General features: G+C 43.7%; 1 protein-coding gene across 1 annotated transcript in view; it reads right to left on the reverse strand.

The window, feature by feature from the left end:
• CACNA1I (calcium voltage-gated channel subunit alpha1 I) overlaps positions 1 to 25,677 on the reverse strand; it is a 151,039-nt gene that overhangs the window by 65,797 nt on the left and 59,565 nt on the right. The window contains exons 2-4 of the mRNA XM_053942493.1: positions 19,417 to 19,528; positions 18,296 to 18,429; positions 1,818 to 1,915 (exon numbers count right to left, since the gene is read on the reverse strand). Of these exons, the coding sequence (XP_053798468.1) occupies positions 1,818 to 1,915; positions 18,296 to 18,429; positions 19,417 to 19,528 (344 nt within the window). The remainder of the gene's footprint in view (positions 1 to 1,817; positions 1,916 to 18,295; positions 18,430 to 19,416; positions 19,529 to 25,677) is intronic.

Consider the following 25,677-nt stretch of genomic DNA (forward strand, 5'->3'; position numbering starts at 1 on the left):
GTCTGAGCACACCCATGGCACACCTGATGAAGCAGGGAGGAAAGGAGGCTGCACAACGTGAGGATGGTGCTGCTCTCACATAGCTGCCCCTGTCTTCCTGGAAGGGGTGAGTCTGCCATGCACAGCCTCCAGGCCACCCCCTCACAGAAGGGTGATGCCTTAAGTTTTAGCTTTCATATTTTCTAGATTCTGCCTTAGTGTGTAACTCTGAACTTCATATAAAGTGTTAGCAAGTTCTCTTCACAGGGCAGGTAGACAAAACAATCCTTTCCAGCCTGAGAACCAAGGACACTGTTGCAGCTTCAGGCCCAAAAATTGTGAACAACAGCAAATTGAGGAGAGCCATCTGGGAGGATGGCACTTCATAACCTGAAGCTGAAATTGGACGATTAACCCCAATATGGAAATGGACCAAAACTTATAAAAGTGTGAAACCTCGTGATCGGGCGTCCATCTTGGGTGGAGCCATGGCCAGGCTCTTGTACTGCCCCAGGTGTAGTCTTTGAAGGCCTTTTAATAAATACCTACTTTATTCCCTTAACTCTGTCTAGCCTCTGTTCAGGTAGCCTCTCAGGGCATCAATCCCAGGACCAGGGCTGGTTCCCAGTCCTCTCCTCTCTGGAGAAGGGCCAGATGGAGACAGACTGGGGGGGTTGTTTTGCTGACTGTGAATAGCCAAAAGCTTCTCTTGAACCTCATCTTCATCATCCCATGATAGACCTGTCACATTCCTGGCTGTTCTCTCAGTGCCCCAACCAGTGGCTCTTTTGTCTGGTCCCCTCCTGCCATGCTGGGCACACAGGACTGTGCCTCAGTTTCTGTTTCACATTTTTCAGCACTTTCTGTTCGAGGCTATTGCTCAAAGATAAAAGTACATCCAGGAAAAGGGACAAGGTCCTCTTATAGAAGAGCTTTGCATGAAGCCAGAGTCTCTGAAATCCACCTCCACAGCATGTTCGAGAAATAGGTGACATCATGAAAATTACTGTGGCACAAGGGAAAACATATGATGCAGATTAGGAGGTCAACTGTGCAAACTTTCTCAGGTCTGGAAAAGAAAAAAGGAGCACCTGAGTTTGAGAGAAGGATTAGGACAGCTCTAGCAAGGTCCTAGCCCCTGCAGACAGCCTAATCAGGGAGATTGTGGAGAACAGCGAAGAGACTTCCTGCATTCTGTAAGACTGAAAATCTTGCAGAAGAAATGCCTGAAGTCTCCCAGGGCTGACACATCTGGGCTTGGGCAGCCCCAGGCCTGGCTCATACACACACAGCAGGTCACAGAGGGGATAGCTGGCACAAGAAGGAGAATACAAAGCACAAAGTGAGGAGGAAAAACAAAAGAGTCGGTGCTACGTGCCCCTAACCTCTAATGGCATGAAAATTTTTCAGATGAGAGGGTCTGGAAGGTCTTGTGAAAGCCTGAGCAAACTAATTCTCCCTGATTCCTGAAGCTCATCCTTCTCCAGACCTCACACACAGGCCTTTTTGAGGCTACAGACATCATTAAACCTGTGATGTCTTTCAGTAAGAGAAAGAAAAACCACTTCCATTTCCTGCATATTGTTCACCTTTGGTTCCTAAGTTCCATCAACATGGCCATGCACAAAGGATGCCCAGGGCAGATACGCTGGGACACTGTTGTTTTCCTGCCCATCCAGCAACACCTCCTGGCCCTGTGATGAGGAAAAGCCTGCACACACCCTACAGAAGCCTCTATTCATTTGTACCTGCTGGGACACCACCAGCACAGGCAGCCTTATTGATCGTGTCCTCCCCACAAGCGGAGCTGAGAGGTGTGAGAGGGAAGCGCGACTTACTGGGCACTCGGTTGATTGCTTTCAGGGGTCTCAGGACACGGACAGTACGGATTGCAGACAAGTTAATGTTTTGGAGATCCAGGGAGTACTCCACCATCCTGTAGGAGGGGAAAGAGAGAGGGGGAGAGAGAGAAAAAAAGAGAGAAAAAGAAAGTTTAAAAGAATCCAGAATTTTGGCTTGAGCCACAGGTTTATCATTTCTTCATTGAAGAGTTTCTGGAAGAAACTCTATGGGGATGAAGCCTGAGCTTTGTCCTGGCACTCTTGGCCAGGGCACACGTGTGGGGTGGCCACTGCACACAAAGCCAGCAGGACAGGACCGTGTGGCCAGTTCTGTTGGGAGTTACCTGCGGCACAGCAGGGTGCTCCGCTCCCTGTGTTCCCCTCATCTCCCACTGCAGGGTGTGGTCTCAGGAGGCAGCTTCAGCTAAACCTGCTTTATTCCACACTGAAATAAACCCTCTTTCTTAAAGCACTAACTGCTTTGACTAGCTGGAAAGGCTTCCAGGCTGTGAATCACTCCGTTTTGACACCAACCAAAAGGAGAAAAGGCTAATTTTAGGACATATGCTAGACCTTAGCTTTCCTAACCCAACAACATATGCTGTAAATAACCTCAAAGTGCAAATAGGTGTGACTCATGCATTGGCTTTGCTGCAAGAGCAGCAGGTGCAGGTGACAAAAAGTGACCTGGCCCAGCAATCCTTAGCCCAGCATTCTCTCCTCACCCAGTATGGCAAAGGTCCTGTCTCTTTAAAAGCACGGTGGGAAATTATTATAATGATTATTCGATAATTATAATGATATAATGATAATCCTGGCCAGAAATTCCCACCTGAGGACCCCAAATCATCTTTCTTGTTTTCATGAAGAGAGATGCATGAGGCCCCCAGGAAGACATGGGCTGTTGTCACCAGCTTCCCTTGGGTAACTCTGGTCTGCGCCTGGGATCAAGAGGGATCTGGTCTGCGCCTGGGATCAAGTTGGCAGGTGAAATAGCAGCAGAGTCAGGATAGGAACTGCTTCTACTGAATCTCTTCTCAGATATGAATAATGAAACTACAAAAAGTTCCCTTTTCCTTGGCCTTTTAACAAGACTCAAGAGACAAGAAAGGATTGGGGGGACAGCCTTTTGTTACTGCACCCTTTCTCAGAAGAAAAACATAATTTATACAGAAAGACCTACAAGTCAACCAAAAGTTTACCCAAATTCCCCTGACCAGGAATCACTGAGAGTTAAATGAAAGCTAAAGTGAGAAGGAAATGGGGTACAGCCAGTCTGTAAAAAATAATCAGGGAGAGGCATTAAGTGAAATGGAGCAGTGGACTGATCCTTTTATAGATCCTTTTACCCTCCAATCAAGAGGACCTTGAAGAGCTAATGCCTGGTTATCTGTCTACACCTTTCACAAAGGGGACTTGTCAGAGTGATAGATTTTCAAACACGCCGGCTAAACCTGTCGAAGTGTTGTGATTATCCTCTCTCATGCTCTCTTACTTTCTCTCCCTCATTCCTTTCAGTCTGTTCTCTCCTGCACTTTTAGGGTAATTGCATGAAATAATTCTTCCTCTGAAATGCAGTGGCATTCATTTACCTCCCTGGAGTTGTCAGTTCCACACATACCAAGTGCAGAAGAAGACACAAGGGATTTCATGCAGATAATCAAAATATTCCCACGCCCAAAAAAAGCCCCGACCCCAAACCAAGCATAAATGTTCAACAGAAAGAATTAGTGATAGACAGAAAGAATTAGTGATAGCCTACAGAAAGAATTAGTGATAGACAGAGGCTTAGGATGCAGTCAGATGAAATTGGAAAGCAGGTATGAAAGGAGGAGGAGCACACAGAGATAAAAACGCATGGAGATGACTACAGGACATCTCTGTGTGGTGCAAAGGCACACAGTGAAAGGGCCTTGAGTAAGCACTGACCAACCTTGCTCCAAAGAAAGCAAGATTGTCTCATCAGCACATTGTTGCTTCAGAATTAGACAGACCTGCTGAAACTTTGGAATTACGGTTACAGGCAAAGCACACTACAGACAATACAGAGTTGTATTGCTCCCAGGAGCTCTCTTCACAGAGAGCTGACACACAGAAGCAGCTTCCTGACTGAAGGAACCCCCATGCTGTAATCTGTTGTGGAGGTATGTATATGCACAGAAACATAAAGGCCTCAAGCTTGGTGAAGTTCCACTGAACTTCCCTTCCTCTCCCCTAAAAACACTTATCTCCTAAGAGAACTGGGTTGCCTCTAAAGGAAAAAAAAGAAAAAAAAAAAAGAATTTGAGCAGTAGCAGAACAACTCGAAACAAGAGTCAAATGCCAAGTAAGTTGTTGGCCCCAAATACATCTAATTTCAGAAAGTATTTTTTTCTGAACTGTGAGGAGCCAAATGAGAAGATCTGAATAATACTCAGAGAAACCGAGCACAGGGGAAAAGCACAGGGCTAGGGGTGACATGAAATGGAGGTGACATCTTCTCTTTGCCTTAACCATGCAAAATTAATTTTAAAATGTTTTCAAACCATTTGGGTTTTGTCCTCTTGTGGCTACAGCATGTGAGTAACCTTAACCCAGCGAACATCACTGCCTTCTAGCTGGAATGAGTTTGCCATCTATATAGTACAGTTCCTGTGTCACTAGAAAATTATTAATCATCCAAGTAGTGACTGTGGGTCCTTTCAGCACAAGACAAATGCTGCCTTAACTCAACTCTGTGGTTCAGACAGCAGCAAGCCAGCCTCCTGCAGCCCTCAGTGGCCAGAGTCACAGATTTACTGCCATTATGTTCCAGTGTAGCCCGATAAAAAAGCTGAACAGACAATCACACTGCCAGGGAAAACAGCAGGCTGTTCCCAAGGATGGGTTAGAAAAGGGCAAACGCTGAATCTTTTAGAGAGTAACTTGTAACAAAAATGAACTCAGCCCTAGGAGTCTCCAGCTCGATTAACAGACCTCTTCTGCCTACAGTTCTTCCTGAGGCCTCCTGGTCATGGCTGTAATAACAGAAAAATCCAGGATGCTTAAATCCCTGCAGATGAGATATTACTATTGTAGTCATGCAGATTGTATCCAAACAATTTCGATGCAATTCCAGTGTAATTTTGTATTAGGCCTGCTCATTTTTGCCTTTTCATTTCTAGTGATCACTTCAGCATCAGCTTATGTTCACTCTTCTCTTTGTGCAATGGTAGCATGGCCACATAATGCAGATGACCAAAGTGCAGTGAAACTCCATTGATTACCAAAACCCCACCCATCTTCTGTGTAGGTAAAACTGATAAAATCCAAATGTTGCCTCCATTCTCTAATGAAATAGGATCTCTAAGTGACTCTGCTGGAGTCTCCAGGAATCTGCAGCATTTCAGGGGTTGCTAGCCCAGCTCTTTTTGTTATTATCATTCTCCAGCCAGCCCTGCTCCCTACAGCCTGGAAACCCTGGACTTCGCCCCCTCTAGGTGTGGGCTGAACCCCATCTCCTAATGCCATCCGTGGGGGTGTTGTCAGGTTGAGACAGAGTCGAAGGGACTCATCACAAAAAGCGATCAGTCAGAAGCTGCCAGCAGGTTTGTTTCAGGAGGTTCACATTTCCTGTGTCTAGAGACCTTGTGGTGGTGGGTCAGGTGTACTGTGCTTGTTTGCACTCTTGTTAAGCTGGGTTTTGGATCCTTATCACATCAGCAACCTGCAGAACCCTGTGTTTGCTGGGTGTTTGGAAACCAAGGTAAGGTTACAGCTAGTACAAACTGGTTGCCACCTGTTAAACTCCAGGAGACTCCCAGGCTCCTTGTCCTTGCTTTGTAGCTCAGTGCCATGAGTGAGGGTAGCCCCCATTACCTGACTACCCTTCATCTTGTTCTCTTCTCTTTCTTGGCTGCTTAAGGCATGTCTTGTTAGTAAACACCATAAATGCTTTAAGGTTTGGGGGCAGTCAGACAAAGTCTAGGATGTGGGAAGGGGAGGAAAGAAAAAAAAAAAAAAAAGACTCTGCTGGATGTGAGTCCTTCCCCTTTATCATGAGGGAACAGGGTGATATGCATCTCTTCTGAGGGAAGCAGCAGCTCATTTCTGGCAGCACTAAACTAGTTTGTGGCCTCTTGTGTGAATGGGTGAGTAGAAGGACAGGTTCAGAAGCTTAAATTATGCTAAATAAGACAAACTTCTCATCTGTGATGGAATTTGAGCCCAGAGCTGTCAAGATAATTGAATATTTACAGTAATTCTTCTTCCCTTGCTAGAGATTTTCTTTTTCAAAACCTTCCACGTGAAACTCTTCTGGAAGGAGAGGGGATTGGCACAGGCAGTGTCCTCACACCACACAGCTCAAGACTGATGCATGTTGGGAACGTTGTCAGGGTGGGAAAAGGGGCAGGGGCACTGCCTGCACGCATGGGGTTCATCCTGCAGAAGCAGGGGGATGCCTGGCAGGGAACACTTCTCCGCTTCAGCTCTCCCCCCACTCTCAAGGCATCCCACCCGCTCCCTGCCTCTTTACATCCCTCTGATGCACGCTTGCCTGCAGCATTTCCATCTCTCATTTCAATCTTTCTTAATTCCCACTTTTTCCATTTGCCCCTTGACTTCCCTTCATATTTTTCCATTTAGGTAAATCTGCTCAGCTGAACACACAAAGGACCTGGAGTTAAACAGAGGAACTGCAGGGGAACAAGTGAGCAATTTGTTAGCACGCTGACCCTGTCCAGAATGTGCTTGGTCCGTGTCCCTCTGTCCCATGTCACGCCACTGGAGTAGACAGCGAGTGCACAGGGACACGGGGGCACGGAAACCTTCAACGCTCGCGAGACCTCGACAACACCAGAACGGCTTCATCAGCTACAGCTTGGCACTTCTTTGGTCCTCTGCACCTGCGAGCTCCAGAGTGGGCTTGGATCTGCCATGGCACTCGAGAGGAGCAGCACTCATTGTCCAACAGCAGAAATGCACAGCCAGCGTGGCTCTGTGCCAGGCACAGGAGAGCAGACTGACCAGCAGAAGGGAGAATAAAGCTAAGGCTATCTAAAATAGACATTGTGACAATACAAAAGCCATGTAAGGAGTCCAGAAAATGCAGACTTTATTTGCTGCACGTGTGACCCAAGATAATATACTTATGCAATGCCTGGCTAGCTGCTACCTTGCAGTTACATTCAGTGAAATCCATTATTAAAACAGTTCAAACATTACCATTTACCTCTTCATATTTACATCTCCTTATACCTTTATTAAATACTTATTAACTTTCCTAATCTTGGCTTCTGAACTACTATTTACTGAAAATTAGCAGCCAATAAATGGTATTTAAAACCTATTCTGAAATCATTCATGAAAAATACCAAGGCAGTATTTTTCTTATGACACAAAGCCAATATGTTTTTGTCAAATTCAAAAGCTGCCTAATTCCCCTTCTCTGATAGAAGTTTTCAATTGAAATCTAATTAACTGCAGACTAATCAATTAATATTTTTGTCAAATAAATTTTGGTTTGGCACTGAAGCCAAAAACATCATGGCTATGACTTTCTAGCTGTAATTTCAGACTTGCTGTGGGTCTCTGTGGGAAATAAAGCTTTTACAGCCTGTGGACTTCCATTTGATCCCTACATCTAAGAGCACCTGATATGACCAGGTCAGAAGACTTTGATTGCTCTCTGCTCTGAATTCCTTCAGCATCTCAGCTGTGTGAGGGCTCAAAGACTGCTGTGTACCTATACCATGGGTAGGTGGGATTTAATCAATGTCTTCTGTGTACAGGAATATGCCTTTCCGTTCTTGGCTCTTTAATCTGGCTATCACATTTTGCAAAACTGGAATTTCTACCACTTTGAAGATCTAGAACATAGGAGTCCATAGGAAAAACATAAGGCCATCAGTTTTCCCTGACTGAAATTTTATTCAGATATCTATGCCAAAGGTTGGAGCTGACATCTCTCCATTTACCAAAATGTCTAGCCCCTGATACATGAGCTCAAATCTTCCACCTGAAGTTTGTGGGGTGGTGGGAGACTGATTTACTTCTAAATTCTTCCACTTCAGTCATACATACGAGGATGAGAAGGTGGTCTCACTGCCTCTGCTCTGACTTCAAAGACTGTGGCTACAATACAAAGAAGGAGCAAAGCTGGTATTTGCACTGGACAATGAACTCCAGTGGTCCCATATCTCCCTTACATTATTGATCCATCTTAGGGGAAGGAAAGTTAAAAAAAGGCATGTGCATTGCTAGATCCATACAGCCCTGGTCCTCTGTGGCCAGAGGTGTAGCAATGGGCAGGGAACATGGACAACAGGGCTGGCCAGGCTGCCCCAGAGACTCCATCAGCTGAATCTGTGCTGTGGAAAGGGAAGGCAGGCAGTAAAATCCACTTACTGGGGTCCACAACTGCCTAGATAGTGGGGACCCCCAGCACTGGAGTAACAGCAATGAGGCAGGAGGAAGAGTGCACAGATAAGCAGGAGAAAGAGAACACAGATAAAGATCTAGAGCATGGGGTGCATGGGGCATTCAGGATCCCTCCTGTCATCCCTTGCTAAGGCTGGACATGCCTGAGTTTATACACAAAGAGAGCTGGAAGGTGAATCCAATCTCTTGTAAATCCATCTGGACACATTAGAAGCAGGGCCAGGAGATTTTTATGAGCCTGATCAGACACTGGGCAAGAGCAAAGGGCTACTGCTTCTACTCAGAGTCTGCAGCCACAGGATGCACACAAAGCAGCAGATGCACACAGGCTACTTGCTAGACCAGCAGGGCTCCCAGCTAGGACCTATTTTTTTAAGATTTCTGCCCCATGCCCCCCCCCCCATTTTGCTCTATAGCTTGAGCCACATCCTTACTTTCCCCAAAGGTCCAGCAGGTTATGGCAAAAGTTAAAGACTTTCATTATTTGGACCTGCTCTTTTGCTATATGGACATAGTGGTGCAGGAGGCACAGGGCTGCCAGGCAGATCCCAGCACTGACCCCCCATCAGCTCTCTTGGGATAGATAGGTATATCTATATAGATATAGATACCTGAAGAACAAACTGTGCATTTGCACCCATTTTGCACAGTTTGGTGCCTCTGGGGCCAGGTTTCAACATGAACCCTAAACAGAGGATCCAAAATCGTTTCGACATCTACCACAGAAAAAGTGGAATAACACAGTAGGCCTCCAAATTGCTCTGCAAACCACAGTGTACTTAGCTAAGTAGTCCTGCTTATCTCTTTTAAATTTAGAGCTCATTACGCTGCAAAAAGACAACTCTCTGCTGACGTGAAAACTGAAACACGGAAATAAAAAAAAAGCCTTGCTAGTAAAAGAAGAAATGCAAAAATTACACTCTTTTCTTCCCCCATTTATAAAATATAATAATAATAAAGAGTCTATAATTCTGTTAGCAAAAAGACATTTCCTCAGGGAGTTATAGATCAATTACTAATTACACAGTCAGCTCCTGAGCTGTGATGCTTTGTATTCTTAAAAAAATAACCTGCAACTCTCCCCTCTCCAGTGCAAAATATGTTTTAACTTTTTTTTTTTTTATATTGCTGTGCAAGCAAAAGCCGCTGAAAGCTTCCAGAGCCTGTGAGACTGGTCCCTTGCTGCCTGGAATGTGATTATTTCACACCCTGGAACACTCAGATTTCTCTCCAAACTGTGTACTAAGAGAAAATGTCAGAGTTTCTTAATAGTTTCAGAGACATGATACGAAAAGACATAAGCAGGTTTTCACACTGTGATAAGAAAGCCAGAAGGACTCGCCAAGCTCAGATGACTGAATGCGAGTGATGGGGCCTCACTTTTAAAAACCAAGAGTCAGAACACAGGCTGAGCTCTGTATTTCACTGCTTAGGGGAAAAAAAGAAGGAAAATAAAAAAGAATGCCTGCATTTTGGTCATATAAGCCTGCTGGTTTTACCTTTTTTGGGGGTTTATGTTTTGGGGTTTTTTTAAGAAACCTAACATTCACATGGTAGGGAATTAACTTTCAGGAAGGCAAAAAATCAGAGGCAATAATTGAGAGCTACCCGTTATGCAGGCAGGGTAGCGCTGCCTCCTTGTTTTGATTCTTCTCTGGTGTGATTCATTTCGTTTTGATGACTGCTTTCATTTCAATATGTTGCACATCTAGGGATAGCTTTACTGGGAGAAAGCAAATGAAATAATTAGTATCATTAAGGAGGGAAAAGCGAGTGCATGTTTGAGGGGAGGGCTGTGCTGCTGCTATTTCTACCTTTGGTTAAGATGCTATTTAGCCTGCTGCTTGCTGGTTTCCATCTTTTTCTGATCACTACTTGAAACACCTAATTGCTATATTTATTACAGTTTTCTTTCACTTGCCATAATTTTGTAAAGACTTCTACTTGGCATCGAACATTAGCTAACTAGGATTTTCTGAGCATTCTGCTGTTTACCCTGCTGCTAATAAGTATTTAATGATCTGAGATTTTAAAGTCATAACTATGCAAATTCTGGCCAGGTCCCTGAAGGACTGCAGTTAATTAAAAGCAAAGAGAAATCAGAAGATTGGCAACACTTCCCCATGTTGTGAGATTAAGGCCAGTTGGTGTGTTTCGAGCTAAGAGGCATCTTCCCAGTGTGTAAGGGCACCATGCAGTGATGGATTTGTTTCCTGGAAACAGGTGGGCATCTGAGCATGGGGGGTTGGTACCTCACATCCTTCAGAGAGCTGCCAGTTCCCTTTCATAGGCTGAAATTTAGAGGGATGAACTTGGGGCCATAAGTGCTTTCCATGTATGGAGAAAGTTGCTGTTCACAGTGGTGCTGCACATGTCTGAAAAGAGCTTGGATGGATGAATTTGGGAGGCATCATCACTCCAAGTTTTTGGGAAGGATGCCATATCTAGGGAGTTACGGAGAACAGAACACAAGGACAGAGAGAACTGATAGTAGAGAACTATCAGAAAGAAAACGTAAAATTAATATCTCACTTAATAGAAATACTTTCCAGCCTCCTGGTGTGGAACCTGCATAAAGCACTCCTAAAGAAGCAACTAGCCAAAAGGGACAGGGAGTGAGAAGAAATGTTCTACTAAGCTTAAAGGGCTACCAGGCTTACCTGAAAAGGGAGATTCAGCTGTATAAAACCCTCTCCCCAAAGGTTGCATAACTAGTCAGAAAGGAAAGGGTGCTTTGGAAAAGAAATGGAGCTCCAGGAGAGCTGTGCTGCCATACTGAAGGTGAAATTAAAAATCAAATTTAGAAAGGCACTCAGACTTCAAGGACAGTATTTACCCATGATGATGTGTTTCGAAACGAATTGTTTTTCTATCATGAGAATACCACATATTATAGACTTGGATTTATGAACCTTTCTGAAGAAGTTGGACAAGAAATATTCTGAACTCATTAGTGGCACATTCTGGCCAACAGGCAAAAAGGTGATGGAGGAATCTGGTGATGAAGTGCTGGCTTGGTCAGCCACATACAGACTGGCAGAGAACTGGGCTCATCCTGTGCAGAAATATTAACCAGCATTTAATTAGAAGAAAAATTGGGTTTTAGAGAACTGAAAGACCAGTCAGAAGATTAAATAAAAGACCAAAGGGGAAAGTGATAAAACTAGGAAAAGAGTTAATTCTTACAGAACCTCCATGTCAAGAACAAAACTAATCAAGGCACTAAAAGTTGTAAAGAGGAGAAAAATAGTGTTGCCTATACACCAGTGCCAGGGGCCTGAGTAATAAAGAGAACAAGAATTGTTCATTTTATGAGCATAATGCCTAAATGGCATTAGGAAGGTCTGGTGGGAAAATCTGCATGAAAGGAATATTAAAATCAAGGATTTTAACCTAGCCAAGAGGCTCAAGTGGACAGAAAGAGAGGGGGAGTAACACACTCTGTTAGAAATGGCATTTTCTAGTACAGAGTCAGTGACAAAATACTTACCAATTAATTTTCTGCCATATAGAGAATTCCTCCTGGCTAGAGAAATGGGCTGACAGGAGCCTCATGAAACTCAATGCAAGATCCTGCATTTGGGCTGGACTGAGGGACAGAGGTGCTGCTGAAAAGGAGCTGCCAGTCCTGGGGGACAGGTCCATGCAGGAAAGGACAAGGACACACCAAGATGCAGCAGTTAAATGAGGGAGGGATTATGCCCTTTACTTTGCACTCAGTAGACCATGTCTAAAATAGCACATTCACTTTTGACATTCCAATAAAAGAAGGTGTCGATAAATTGGAGCAAGTTCAGTGGAGGGTCACCAAAGTGCTCAGGGTTGGAGCATTTGTCCTGTGAGGAGAGGCTGAAGGATGTTGGCTTGTTCAGTTTGGAGAGGAGATGATTTTGGTGGGACCTAACAGCAGTTCCTTGGTACCTACAAGGCAGTGAGATTTAAGCCAGAATCTTCACAGTACCATACAAGACACAACAAATATAAATACAAAGAGGAAAGGGAGGTTGAGACTAGTTAAGAGATAGATATATCAGCAGTGGGGCTGGGATGGTGAGAGGTGGTGCCATCTCCATCCGTGGTGGTTGTCAAGACTTGACCGGACACCTCTAACTTGAGTTTGCTATTGACCCTCCTTTGAACAAGATTGGAGTGGAGACCCTACAAGGCCCTTTCCAGCTCTGGTTACCTATGATCCTGTGAATGTGATTAGGTATGTCCAGATCACACCAGAATACAGGTGGGACTAGCTGTCTTGATAAAAGCACTCTCTCAATTCACCTCTAAGAATTAAATTTGAGCAATGCATTGGGGGCACCTAAATCTCCTTGGAAGTTCCCAACCTTACAAATCACAGAAAATGGTATTCAAGAGTGGAAGATGGATTTTCTATCAAGTTTTTTTTTTTCTAAATATTATAGAACTTGATTTCATGTGTTATATCCAACTTATGTAAGGTCATCAACAGTACCAGGTATATCTGGTGGATTTGAGAGGCCATATTCATGAATTTGAAAGCGCACAGAAACAGCCATAGAATCATAAAATTGTTTAGATTAGAAAACGCCTTTAAGATCATTAAGTACAATTTGACCTAGCCAAGTCCACCACTAAACCCTGTCCTTAAGCACCAGTCACATCTACATGTCTTTTAAATAGCTCCAAGTGTGAAACTAGTCAGACTTCAATTTATGAGCCGTGGAGTACAGTCAAGTAGTGTTTAGGAATATTTCTCAGATATCCAAGAAGCTTCAGGATAGACAAGAAAGGTGAACAGGCTAAGAAGATAGTACAACATGAGTGAAAGCAAAAGCAGCAACGTAATAGCAGGAAAGGGGAAGGTGATACTCATGAATATAAATTAGGAGATGGACTTGTAGAAAATTTGTAAGAGAACTGAAAGAGCACATAAAATGGTATAAGTTTTGGAACAAGAAAACAGAACTGTTGCTAACAGTGTAAAAAAAGGCAGAAAACATCAGTTAAAATAAAAGTCCTCTGGGGAAGGTCAGATGATGTAAGTGCACCATTGATCATAATGAGCTAATTTCAGCTCCAGCTGTGATCAAGTATTTCAGGCTGTGCCTAAATAGGGATTTTCTAAGATAAGCAAGTCTGGACAATTTGTATGCAAGAGTTTTAAAAGAGACGGCCAGAAAAGATCTGGACCAGTACTGATAATTTTTGATTCGACTCAGAAAACTGGGAAATCATCCAAGGGTCAAAGGAATTCTGATGTTGTGCCAGTACACAGTGATCTCAGTGACAGGACTGATCCTGGTGACAGTACAGTGATGAAATTGTCAATGTGCATCTTGGATAGATTATGGATTAAAAGTGGATAACAAAATTAACCATATCCAATACAAGTGTAAGGAAAAATAGACATAATCAAACTAATGCGTTATAATTTCTTATGAGATTACAAGTCTGGTTCACACAAGTAATTAGGTTGATATGGCTGGAATGATATGTAATCATCATGACATACATTAGCTGGAGAAAAACTGTCTAAGTAATAAACCTCACATGCAACACTAAATGGGAATTCATTTGTGAGCAGACGTACTTCTGTAATGCACAATTCTTGCCACTCTGTTCTTTATTTATTTATCACAACCTGACAGAAAACTAAAAAAAGTCACTGATGGATTTTGCAGTTGAGGCGTATTTTGGGGAGAACAGAAAAGAAATGAAGATGACAAGTCAGGGATAGAACAGCATGAACTGCTTTGGAAATGCAAATAATATGTATTCCAGTATTCCAGTGTGAAAAAAATGGAACCAACATACATCTGTGAACAAAGTTTACTGTTCCTACTAATAGGAAGGGGTTTTCTCTCTTCAGAAGAAGAGACAAGAGAAAAACAAACCCTAACCGATCAAGCTTGGACACAATGAAGAAAGTAGCTGAATGTATTGATTATGAGGTGCTGTGATTGAATGGACAGGCTACTGCAATACTTGGCTACAGGAAACGGGAAATTTCAGGCAGGAATAGTAAGACGATACTACAACCAATGGCACTGAAACAGACTGAAGCACTGACAGAATGCTCTGTCTTATTCTGAAATGCACCACTTTTAAAAGCTGTTTAAGAACACCTCAAGAATATCTCAAAATGCCAAAATATCCAAAATGCCATTCCTCACACCAAAGGTAAGGACAGGATGGAATTTGACCACAGTTTGAGATCTACAAGGCACACTCCACTGTGATAATGGGAAGAGGTAAAGACAGCATTCTGTGAAAGACAGACCCTCTCCTCAGTCAATGGAAATCAAGCAACAAGTAGTTAGAGAAAGATTTTGGGCATATTTTTGGGGACACACGTGTAATCACAATCACACACCACCCCACCCCACCCCACCGCCATGTAGTGAAGTCCTCTGCCCCTTAATTTACCTAACATGTCTCAGGGATGCCACAGAAGAGGGCAAAGACAGACAGAATTCCCACCACAGATGGTTAATTACAGCACTTGGATCATGAGAAGCAGAACAACCTCTCCCTACATGGAATTCATGCCCCCAAGGTGAGGGAGACCCTCAGGTCAGATATATAAAGGAATGGTATCTCCTTTCCTAGAGGGATAGTGGCGTCATCTCCAACAACATGTGAATGCAATTGTTTCACAGAATAGAGTGAGCAGGGGCAATTGTTCACTCTTGCATTGCTAGAGAACTGCCTGGCTTAGAAAGTTGATGAGTATGAGCCCAGAAACAAGTGTCTCCTCCCCTAACTTCACACAAATATAGTGTCTGGCTGACATTTCCAATCTGATTAGCTTTCTCATTATCTCAACTTTCAAACCACCACAGGCTCTCAACTTGAGGTAGCTGCCCTCTGAAGTTGCCTCAGTTCAAGCTCTCCAAACACGCCCATCACTGTGGGAAACAAATGACGACAGACAAGACCTAATCACGAAGGAAAGGGAAGAGGGACTCCTACCAGGACAGCTGGTGGTGACAAGCACAGCCTGCTTGAAACGTCTGGGAGCTTGCAACCTCCTGTCACCAGCAAGCAGTTGGGAATGGGAGCATCAACAAGCTGAATCTGCAGCCCTGGTTGTTTGTGCACACAAGGGGCATTGGCACTCTTCAAACCAAATTGCTTCATATGATTTTTGGAGGTCTGAGGGGAATATTGAGGGAGAACATTAACTTATAACTATTGTTTTGGGTTTTTTCCTTACCCTTTCAGGGAAAAAAAAAAAAAAAACAAAACAAAAAAACCCATTTTGAGATGGTTAGGGGAGGGAGTGTTTGAAAGGGGAGAAAATTCTGGTGATGTCAGCTCCTATTGCCATGGAAACGGAACATTTTTAGTGACAATGGAGTCTTCCTCCTTGAGCTGCTGGGTTGCAGGGGCAAGCAGGGCAAGGGCACATGAGGGAATTCAGCTAACTAAAACTATAGCTTCTGGCTTTCCAAGGAAGTGAGGAAATAACTACAAATGATTGCCTGAATACATGGTTTATGTAACCAAAACACCGTCTGGGGCCATAGCAGCGAACACTCATTATGCTCTTTGATGAAATGTGCTGATGTGCAGCGAACCAGGTGAAGACATCTCAGCTGCCCAGGAATGCCCCACAGAATGGGCCCTGCCTGCACTTCACTTTTCCACGCTACAGTTTATTCTTTGCGACCTTCGCTGCCTTGCTGGTGTTTGTTTGGAAAGGGAGAAGGGAGGCGAAAGGGCCGGGAAGTACAGTCCATATTCGTGAAACTGAGAGAAGCTACAGGGACTCTAGGCTGGGCATTGCTCCCCAGCATCAGGGATGTTTCCTTAGGAGCCAAGTTTATGACCCTCCTTACAGAAAACAAGAATCCAGGATGATGAAAAGGAGAAGGTTCTTAGAGAAAACTGATTAGCCTCTGATCAGGATCTAACTCCCTGGCATGGAGGAAATGTGCAAGACCTAATGCTCGATGTCCTCCCTAAGTCAATGCTAAGGCAGCAGCTGGACAGCATGATCCAGGTGTAGAATCAATAAGGATAAAGGCTAGGGCTTACATCTGAGGTTAAGCAAAAGCCTACAGTATGTAAGGACAAGTTAAAGCCTTGGATTTGATTTAAACAGCTCAGACAATTTTAATGAATTTCAAAGAATAATGAATTAATAACCACAAGCTTTTATAACTCAAAATACATTATATAGTCATTAGTTCTATATAACTAAATGGAAAAATCTTTCTTTAGCAGAAGTCCTTTGAGATCAGATATTCTAATGAGATTACTATCATTTCATTCTGACACCTCATGAGGACAATTGAATAGAAATCAGGAAACAAATTTTTTTCAGTTTTGGACCTGAAGTAAAAAAATCCTCCACACAGATAATTTCATATCTAAGGGGTGGATTCAAAGTCTCCTTGGCATTGAAAGAAGTTCAGATATGAGCTTCTTTTTTCATGGTACTGCTATTAGATGCACAAAAGACTCTGTCTCTCCTCAAATTCCTGCTAGCAATGGTGACAGAAGAAATGTGTAAGGGAGTTTGCTCCCATCTTGCCTAGGTAGTGTGGCTTTCACTTGTTTTCTGCATGAAGTGTTTGAGCTCTCCCTTTTTCATTTAGTATTGCCCCACCATCTCTTCAGACAGCACCACTCACATACCATGCTTGCAGGGACCCCAGGCAGAGCAAGACCCCCAATTCCCAAGCCTTTTAACCTCATATCATGGTTTTTCTGTGTCCATCTGGAGCAGAGTCTTTTTTCCAGCACACTGCAGCACATCACCCGCACACAGGAGCACCATTGGCTCCAAGGTCCCCTTTTCAAACCTACCCAGCTTTTCCTTCCTCACAGGCTGCTGTGCTAGGGTCTTTGCTTTCCCTGCATCCAGTCTCCAGCAATTTAGCCACCAGGAGCTCAGGCTAGAACATACAATGATCTGGCTTTCCTCAGCACCAAGTCGCAGGGGCTTTAACTGGCACTTCTCATGTTGGGCCATTTTAAATCAGATGTTAACCACAGCAGAATCAGCTACAAGAAAGGTCTTCCCATCTCACACACATTGTGTTAATTTAGAAAAGCCTACAGCTTTCATCTACCTGTCCTCTTTCATGCACAACCTGGCTAAGAATCAGCCTTCAAATTTTTACAGCTGCATCGAGTTTGAAAATCTCTGCTCCTCCCAGAAGCAAACAATTATATGCTCCTCCAGAGGGAATGACTTTCAAGTCTTGCTGTAGAAGAACTCTGTCCAAAGCAAATATAAAGACAGTGCTGCTCCACACCAGGGAGAAAACTGCAAAGTGAACTCAAACTCACTACTAGCTCAGTCAGTAATACTTGCACTTCCAGGCAACAATTGAGCTGGTAATTCCTGGCTAAAGAAAAACAAAATTGAGGGCTTCTGTCTGAAAAGATGTTCACTTTTTTTCTGTGAGAAGAGCAATATATCATATTTATTTCTGATTTTTTTTTTATTATCCCACAAGGCATTCTAATTGAAAATTAGAATTCTAGGGAAAAAAGCACATCCCACTGGTATCAGAAATGGACATTTTGCTGTGATTTAACAGGCAAATTCTGGTAGACTTTCCACTTGATACATGCAGAGGGGAAAATCAAAGCTTCACCATAGCAACTTTGTTTTTTAAAAAGTCCTCAAATGTCAACTTGTCCCAGTAGTACTGTGGGTAGTGCTGGTGCAATACAAAAACAAAAAGCCCTGAATAAAAAACCTACAGTCCTACCCTTGAAACACTGCTGCTGGAAACAGAAATGCTAGCTTTAGTTTGGTTCTGGTAAAGGTTACACCTCTTCTACCTAGGCATTTTAAAAACACAAACCCCCAGAAATGTCTCTGGGCAAGTTCTTCAGTTGGTACAAATGAACACCCTCTGCTGAAGTTGTGCTAGACAGATGGCTGCACATCAGCTGAGGAGTTAAGATACCTTGTCTGCTCTTTCTTCCATTGGCTGCTAACCCCAGCATGCCCAAATCCAGCTTGGCTGCTGCACCGAAGTAGCACCAGAGTGGAAACTTTCTCCTCAGTTACATCATTTCTGTTCCATACAAGACTCTAGTAAACCCAGAATAAACCAACCCAGAAATTACCAACCTACCCAGCCATGACAATGAAGAAATCCAGGCGGTTCCATGTGTCTCCAAGGTAACACTTCTTGCCAAAGATCCCCAGGGCCACCATCTTCAAGACCATTTCCATGGCAAAGAAGATGAAGATGAAATCATCAAACACCTGCCAAACAGAAACCCAAGAGCATATTTGACAAGCATTCTCAGCCTGGACTTTCAAACACAGAATGTGAGAAAAATACTAATTACAGTACTCCTGAAAATAAGATCAAGGCAGGGCTGGAAAAGTTTCTTCCATGTAGTCCTGGCATTACAGTTTCTTGCTGCTCAAACTCAGTGAGGGCTTTTATAGGTTTTTCACCCACAGATGAAGTAACTGATGCAGACTCAGAGACTCCTTACATAGACTTGAAAAGTGGTGTTTGTTCAGCACCAGGAGATCTAAACCTGGCCAGGAAAACACTGCTTTTCCAAGGTCCCCCCAGGAGGGACTCCTCATCACATTGCTGCAGATGGCTCAGCTGAGGACATAGTGCAGCTTCCCACACAGCTTGGACAGCACACACCCGTCACAGAGAGAAGCTTCAGATACCTGAAGGCCTTAGCCACTGTGGATGACACCCTTTGCTGTCACCTTCTCTTTGGGGAAGCATCAAGCACAGCTGGCGTGTTTCAGTCTGGATGTACTCATGGCCCTTCTAAGCATTCTCTTTATTTCCTCTCCCTTTGGGCATCCTGAATTCCACAGTATCTGTTGAATCAGTAATAGTCTTGCACATCACCAGACTACCAAATGCATTGGGAGCTGCTGTTCCCTCCTGCCTGGATTGTGTCACCTAAGTTATTTCTCCCTGGCTTAACCCCGACCTATGTGTGTTGTAGGTGTCTGTGTCAGGAAACCCCTGCTTACATTCAGGAATATTAGCAAGTGTTCAGTATTGCATAGTCACAAGTAAAGTTCATTCATTCTCTCTCTTGTCCCATTCCCCTGCTCAAAGCAAGCTCTTGCCATTTTACAGGATAGCTCACTGCCAGGGACAGCCTTGCCAGCCTCTCCGGGAGGGTATCGCCCACACGCTGAAGGAAAGCATGCATGAAAATTTGTGACTTGGACTCGAGCAGCATCACAACAAGAAGGAAATTTGCTTACCTGCAAGATTTTACACCTGTCAGAAAGGCAGTCCATATCCTCACATGGCTGGTACATTCCCAGGGTTACACAGTTTAGCAAAATCACCATCATGCTGACGCACTCGAACCAGGTGGAAAAGAGTCAAGGAAAACTTCTGCAAAAGCATCATGGCTGAGATAAGCTTGCTCTAGGCTTGATTAACAAAGTAGGAAGATTGAGGGAAAGAAGTGCTGGTATGCTGATTTATTACATTCCCAGTCTCTGCACCCAGTTCATCACTATTCCATTCCTTGATTAAGCCAAAACTCTTTTTTAAAAGGGAAAGCAGTGGTAGCACAAAAGGCCTAAAGTACTTAGACAAATCAAATCATTGCCATAGTCAAACACATGTTTGCTCCTCTCCTGTTGGTTTGCAGAGTCCCTTCCCTCGTTGGTTTACCAAATCTTCCAAATACATGGAAGAGACTTTTCAAGGTGGACTATACCTAAATGTATCACAGATCTCCAAGATCAAGGGATCTAAATCAAAATGGGCAGATTGATCTCTTCACGATTGTTGCCCTTCTGGGAAGGGAGTTCAAGATGAGGCTGGAACTCTCCCTTTTCCCCTCTCAGAGAAAGTTGGGGGTCAAGAAGTGCCACTGATTCTGTTACTGTGTTTCCAGCAGTGACCCATGCTGCATAAAACTCCACAATGAGCCCAAGTTACTCACTAACTATAGGGAGAATTTGTGTTTCTGACCCCAGCTGGTGATCTGTTTATGCCCTAAAGCATGAGGATTGATAGTCCTTATAATTGTTTTCTCAGCTGCACTGGTGTCCCTGCAGATGCTTTGCTTATTCATTTGAATCCTTTGTTGATAATCTTGCTAAAATATCTGCTTTGATAATAGTTAGCAGCCCGGAGCTACATTGGCTAATTATACTTTACATTAAAAACGGTTCCCTCCTATTTATTATTAATTTGTTGTCTTATAATTTCGTCAAGTGCCACTTCATTTATGTATTAGAGAAGTAGATAAAAATGGTGTATTTGTGTGACCTTTGTACTCTACACACTCTAGCTGCCCCCTGTCCTCCTGAAGGAGTTTTAAAGCTTGATACATGCTTATCCAAGACCTCATTTACAGTATTTTAGTTCTAAAAGTGGGTACATTTGTGCAGTACTTTCCAGTGTTCCAATTGCAAAGCAGTGATGTAAAAAGAGTAAATAGACCTCCAGCCTCTGGCAGAAATATTTTTGGGCATTTTACACATCTCACAACAACAAATCTGCCCAGTCTCCACTATCAGACATTTTAGCCTTTTTTAAATAGGAGAGGCACAAAATTATCTACTTAAAATACAACCCACTGAGTGCATCCATTTTCAGTCTTTTCAGTATTGAACCTAAAAGAGTGACCTGTATCTCTGATCACTTCTGAAAGACATTCAGCTTCTGTGGTTTGTTCTGAGCAACTCTTCCATGCTCATTCTCTGACAGTGATTTATGACTAAACTGTACAATCTGATCTAGAAGATTATTAATTCTCTCTCTTCTCCCCCACCTGGATTGTGGTGAGCTACCTTCAGTTGCAAAATCAGACAAGAGCAGGGCACTAGTTCTACTGTTCCAACTGTGCTCTAAAGCGATTTCAAGAATGTGTTATCACTATCCCTCACAAAGTTAATCCCATGTGCTCTACAAAGTAATGCACATGAAGCCCACCTTCAATGTAGGTTTCAAAACCAGGCCCTTTTCTGAGAGGAATGCACACCAAAAGGGCACCAAGTATTTTCACTTGGGGTCTATGCGACACAACTTCAACTTCCCACCTTCCTCTCTCTTGTACATTTCTTTAATGATCAGATCTGAAGCCCAGGGAAGCAATTTGAGAGATTTCCATTAGCTCACACAGGGTTTTTACGTAAGACTGCAGTTCTTCTTCTGGACTTCAAAATCTGTTTGGTGTCACCATTCTGTTACAGAACCACAGAATGGTTGATGTTGGTAGGGCCTCTGGAGGTCATCTTGTCCACCTTCCCTGCTCAAAGTAGCATCAACTACAGCAGATTTCTCAGGGTTAAATCCACTTGGGGTTTGAATATCTTCAGGTATAGAGGGACCAGAACCTCTCTGGGCAACCTGCTCCAGCATTTGACTATTTACACAGAAAATAAGTGTTTTCCTAACTTTAAATAGGACATATCCTACTTTTCAGGCTGTGACCATTACCTCTTGCCCTGTCACTGGGCATCACTGAGCAGTCTGTGTCTTTTATTCCTCCTATCAGGTATTTTAACACATGGATAAGAGCTCCTTCAGGCTGAGCAGCCCCAGCTCTCTCAGCCTTTCCATTTTTGCAGGTGCTTTGACAGTTACTGGAAAGGCAGCGCCAGTGAAGCCCTGATAGAGGGATCAGTGCTGAATGATATTCTTCAAGGGGCCAAAACAGTTTCAGAGCAGTCTGAGCCAATGGTTGCAAAAGTCCTTCTTCCTAGGCATAAGGAGGTCAGAAGATACGTGGACAAAATCAGGGCCTCAAACATTCCTGGATTAAATTAATGCATGACCAATGAAAAGCAGAAACTGTTTTAAAAGCCAGTTGGCTTTTTTTTTTTCCTCCAGAAAGCATGACACAAAAGAGTTGGAGGCAGAGAGTGTTACTCTGACTACAACCCAACTCAGGAAAGTCAGGAGTTTTTATCTAACACAGATCTATACTTCTATGCACGTGCCTTGGCAGCAGCAATGCCAGGGCAGCACGCTTCCATGTTTCTGTCACTGCCCTTGCAGTGCCCCCCACAGACCATGGCAGGGTGCTGTCAGCTTCTGGTGAGACCCTGAAGCACAAGACCTAACAAGACATGGCAAGTGCTCCCAAAAAGCCTGAAATTTAGGCCAGCTGTGCAATCTCATCTCATCTTCCTGCTCAAAATGCCATGGCCAGTTGCAGATGATTCTTCTCCCCTGCTTTTTAGATATCGGCTCTCAAAAGTTGCCAGCATTGTCCAGGCTTCCCAAGAATATTACAGAACCACTGGCCATTCCCAGGCTATTACAGTGGCATTAGAAAAAGCCACTGCCCCACGGTTTTCCTTTCAGAGCAGCTGGAAACACTAAAAAAGCACATCAAACCTACAGCAGAAAGGAGCAAAGTGCAAGGAGAAAACCAAAGCATCTCCTACCCTGAATCAGGAGGGGTTGTTGCCTGCTTGGGTCGGTGGAGGGAGTAATTAGGACTATCTGCTGCCTTCAATGTGTCACCGTTGTCAACCACAGCTACTGCCTCCTGTCACCACAGCAACAGCCTGCAGCCAGGTTTATCATCTTTCTTTTGGTGATGCCTCCCCTCTCCCACATCCCTCACCCCCCTCCTTTTCCCTGTGCCTGAGCCTGTAATTAATTGCAGCTGCTGACAAAGCCAGTCTTCATAATCTGCATCATTCAGTCAGAAGTTTCATTATTAATTAACTTCTTTCAAAGTTTAAATCTCCTAATTACAAGCAAACCCATGCACATGTTCTCCCCACCCCGCTCCAGCCCTTCCTCACTGCTTCTCTGCCTTCCCACAGCCTCATTCCCAGTATCTTTCCTGGTGAGTTTTGGGGCCTGCAAATGGTTTGAAAAACTAAAAGGAGACCCACACAAATTCTGCCCATGGTCAGCTTCTCTCCTCTGCTACCACAAGGTGCTTCAGAGGAAGGTACCAGAAAATTCACAGCAATCCACTATGCAATAACTTGCCCTTAAAGGGAGGGTTTTTTCCCCCACTAACTGCGACAGTTCATTCAGTTTGAATCAGTTGATTTAAACCCTTTCAGATAAAAAGACCATGGACCTCATTTGAAAAAAAGAAATACAGCAAAAGAAGTATCTCCTGAGTTAATCACAGAATAATATTCTCAGCTGGGAGGATCCACAAGGATCATTGAGCTGGTCTCATTATCCACAGAAGTCTCTCCTCCTAAAAAAAAATTCTGTTCATTGCAGCATTGTCTGGAGACATCAAGATCCATATCTAGATTAATTATATTTTGCCTAGAAAACTTGCACTGTTCTATAGCTGGTGCCTACCTGTGGCAGCAAGACTTTTCTTTGCTGCTGGGTGCCAACCCTGTCCTTCTGCACCCTGAGCAGAGCCTGGCCAGCTGCTGGCCAGAGACAGCCACAGTGAATCTATTGACCCTCCACACCCTGTCTTCCTTTGGACAGGACAGGCCTGGGATGAGGATACGTTCAACAGAGACATGCATCACCAGCACACACCAGGAGAGACCCGGCATTCACCCCAAACCATCTGGGATGCACTGAAAGCCACAAGCTACAGGACACTTAAGGAGATATGCAGAGGTTTCTGGGACATGTTTTGTGGTAGTGCTTGATAACACAACTGTGCATAATGGAAAATTTTGTTAGAAACAGGTGATAGGAGACAGGCAAAGCTTTTGGGCTCAATTTCTGAATGACAAATGGCAGAAGAAATGACTGCTGTGCTGGAGCTGTAAATACCTTGTACGTAAAAAGCTGAGTACCACTTAAGGTTCTTGGGATTGACCTTAATCTCCATTTTCTATCACTGACAAAAACACAACAGAGTAAAATAAAACAGTGCTTTGGGGACCCCTCTCTTCTTCCTCCGTCATCAGCTGCAGAGGCACAAGTTAGCTCCCCAGATGCTGGCACTCCTAATAGCACAGAAAATATATAAGTTTTATAAGTATGACAATCCCTCAGTGTTTATTGCTGCTATTTCCAAACTACTCCTAGGGTATGCCTTGTGCCAATTAAAGTCCTGAATATCTCAGACCTGTTTAATGTGCAGAGAAATGTCTGACTATAAAGCATTTACAGCAAGGGGGAAAGCCTGCCAGCCCTGTGGTTTGTCATGGCAGAACCTGCTCCTGCCCCAAAATGGAGAGAATAGCTCAGTGACTCATGTGAGAACGTGGAGCCCCATGCAATGCATCCCAAACACCAGCCACCCCTCATACAACCCCTTGTGGCCTCCCATCTCTGAGCTGCTGCCAGGCAGGCTCAGCTGAGGACACTCTGCATCACATCTGCATGAGCACTCCTCTCTGCTTCCCCTTCGGGCTCCTCCCCACCTACCACTCATCTCCCCATCCTTCCCACCAGCTAAATGGCTTAACCCTGTCATTGCAGTCTGCAGTGATTACTTTTTCTTTCCCTCCTTTTGAAACAAGCTAAGGACAGAGCTCTGTTCCTTCCCTACTTTCCTCCCCTGCTTTGTGACTGTCCTGCAAGGAGCCTGTAGGATGCTGTACTTGAAACAGGACAGTTAACATCCCATTTACAATGGAAGGAGGGATTTGTTGTAAAGGTCAGAGAAGTCAAGAGTCCCAAGGAAAGAAATGCTCGTTTTCTCTATCTCATTGCTGTTGTCTTTTGAAAATGTTTTCAACAGGCAAGTTTCACTCTTTGCACCCTCCCACTTTTTCTTATCAACATTCACCTTTTGTGAGTTTTTTTCCCTTCTGTGTTGATACATGGGAGTTTTGTCTTTTCCTACAAAATAAGCTGGCAGAATCAACAGGGTTCTTTCTCTTCAGCTCAGTCTGCTGAGCTAACTCACTAGAAGAAATTGAATGTAACACTTTGTTCACGTGAAAGAAAATACCTCTCAAAATGAGTTTGTGTTCAAATAGATCAAAACAATCAAAACATTTTTGCAAACAAGAAACTTTAAAAATCCTATTTTGTTAAGACTGAAGCATTTATTCTGTCTTTTTTAGTACAAAGAAAAAATTCAATGTAACAGAAAAAAAGGTTGTTTTTTTGGACCCAACAGTACACCCTGGTTTGGAGTTCTGAGTTTCTGTTGGAAATCAAATGCCAACAGCCAGCATTGCAGTGTTGGGATTTCATGGTGGCCAAGCCACAAGGGCAGTTTATAAAGCTTTTTTGCAAGCACTCAAGGTTGGCATGCTCTGGATGTTCCATATTGTGCAATCTTGTACACATTTGCCTTCATCACACCATCATTTATACACTTTTCTCATGAAAGAGCAGCACCTGAACTTCAGGCACCTGACATAAGCATTGCTACGGTCTTCAAGCCTTCAACAATACTGATGCCAAGGAAAGGACTGTGGTACAGCAAAATGCAGTGAAACTCTTACATTGATTTGAGAGGCATTGGGGAAGGCTTAACTTGCATTGGTGTTACTGGCAGGCAGGACAAGCAACTGCAGAAGGGAGATGCAGTAGAGAAATTTTAAATGGTTGGCAATGCTTCTAGGTTTCTGCCCTTTGGAAGGGACGCTCTATCAAGGACA

The sequence above is a fragment of the Vidua chalybeata genome, chromosome 5 (assembly GCF_026979565.1).
Source record: "Vidua chalybeata isolate OUT-0048 chromosome 5, bVidCha1 merged haplotype, whole genome shotgun sequence".
NCBI lineage: Eukaryota > Metazoa > Chordata > Aves > Passeriformes > Viduidae > Vidua > Vidua chalybeata.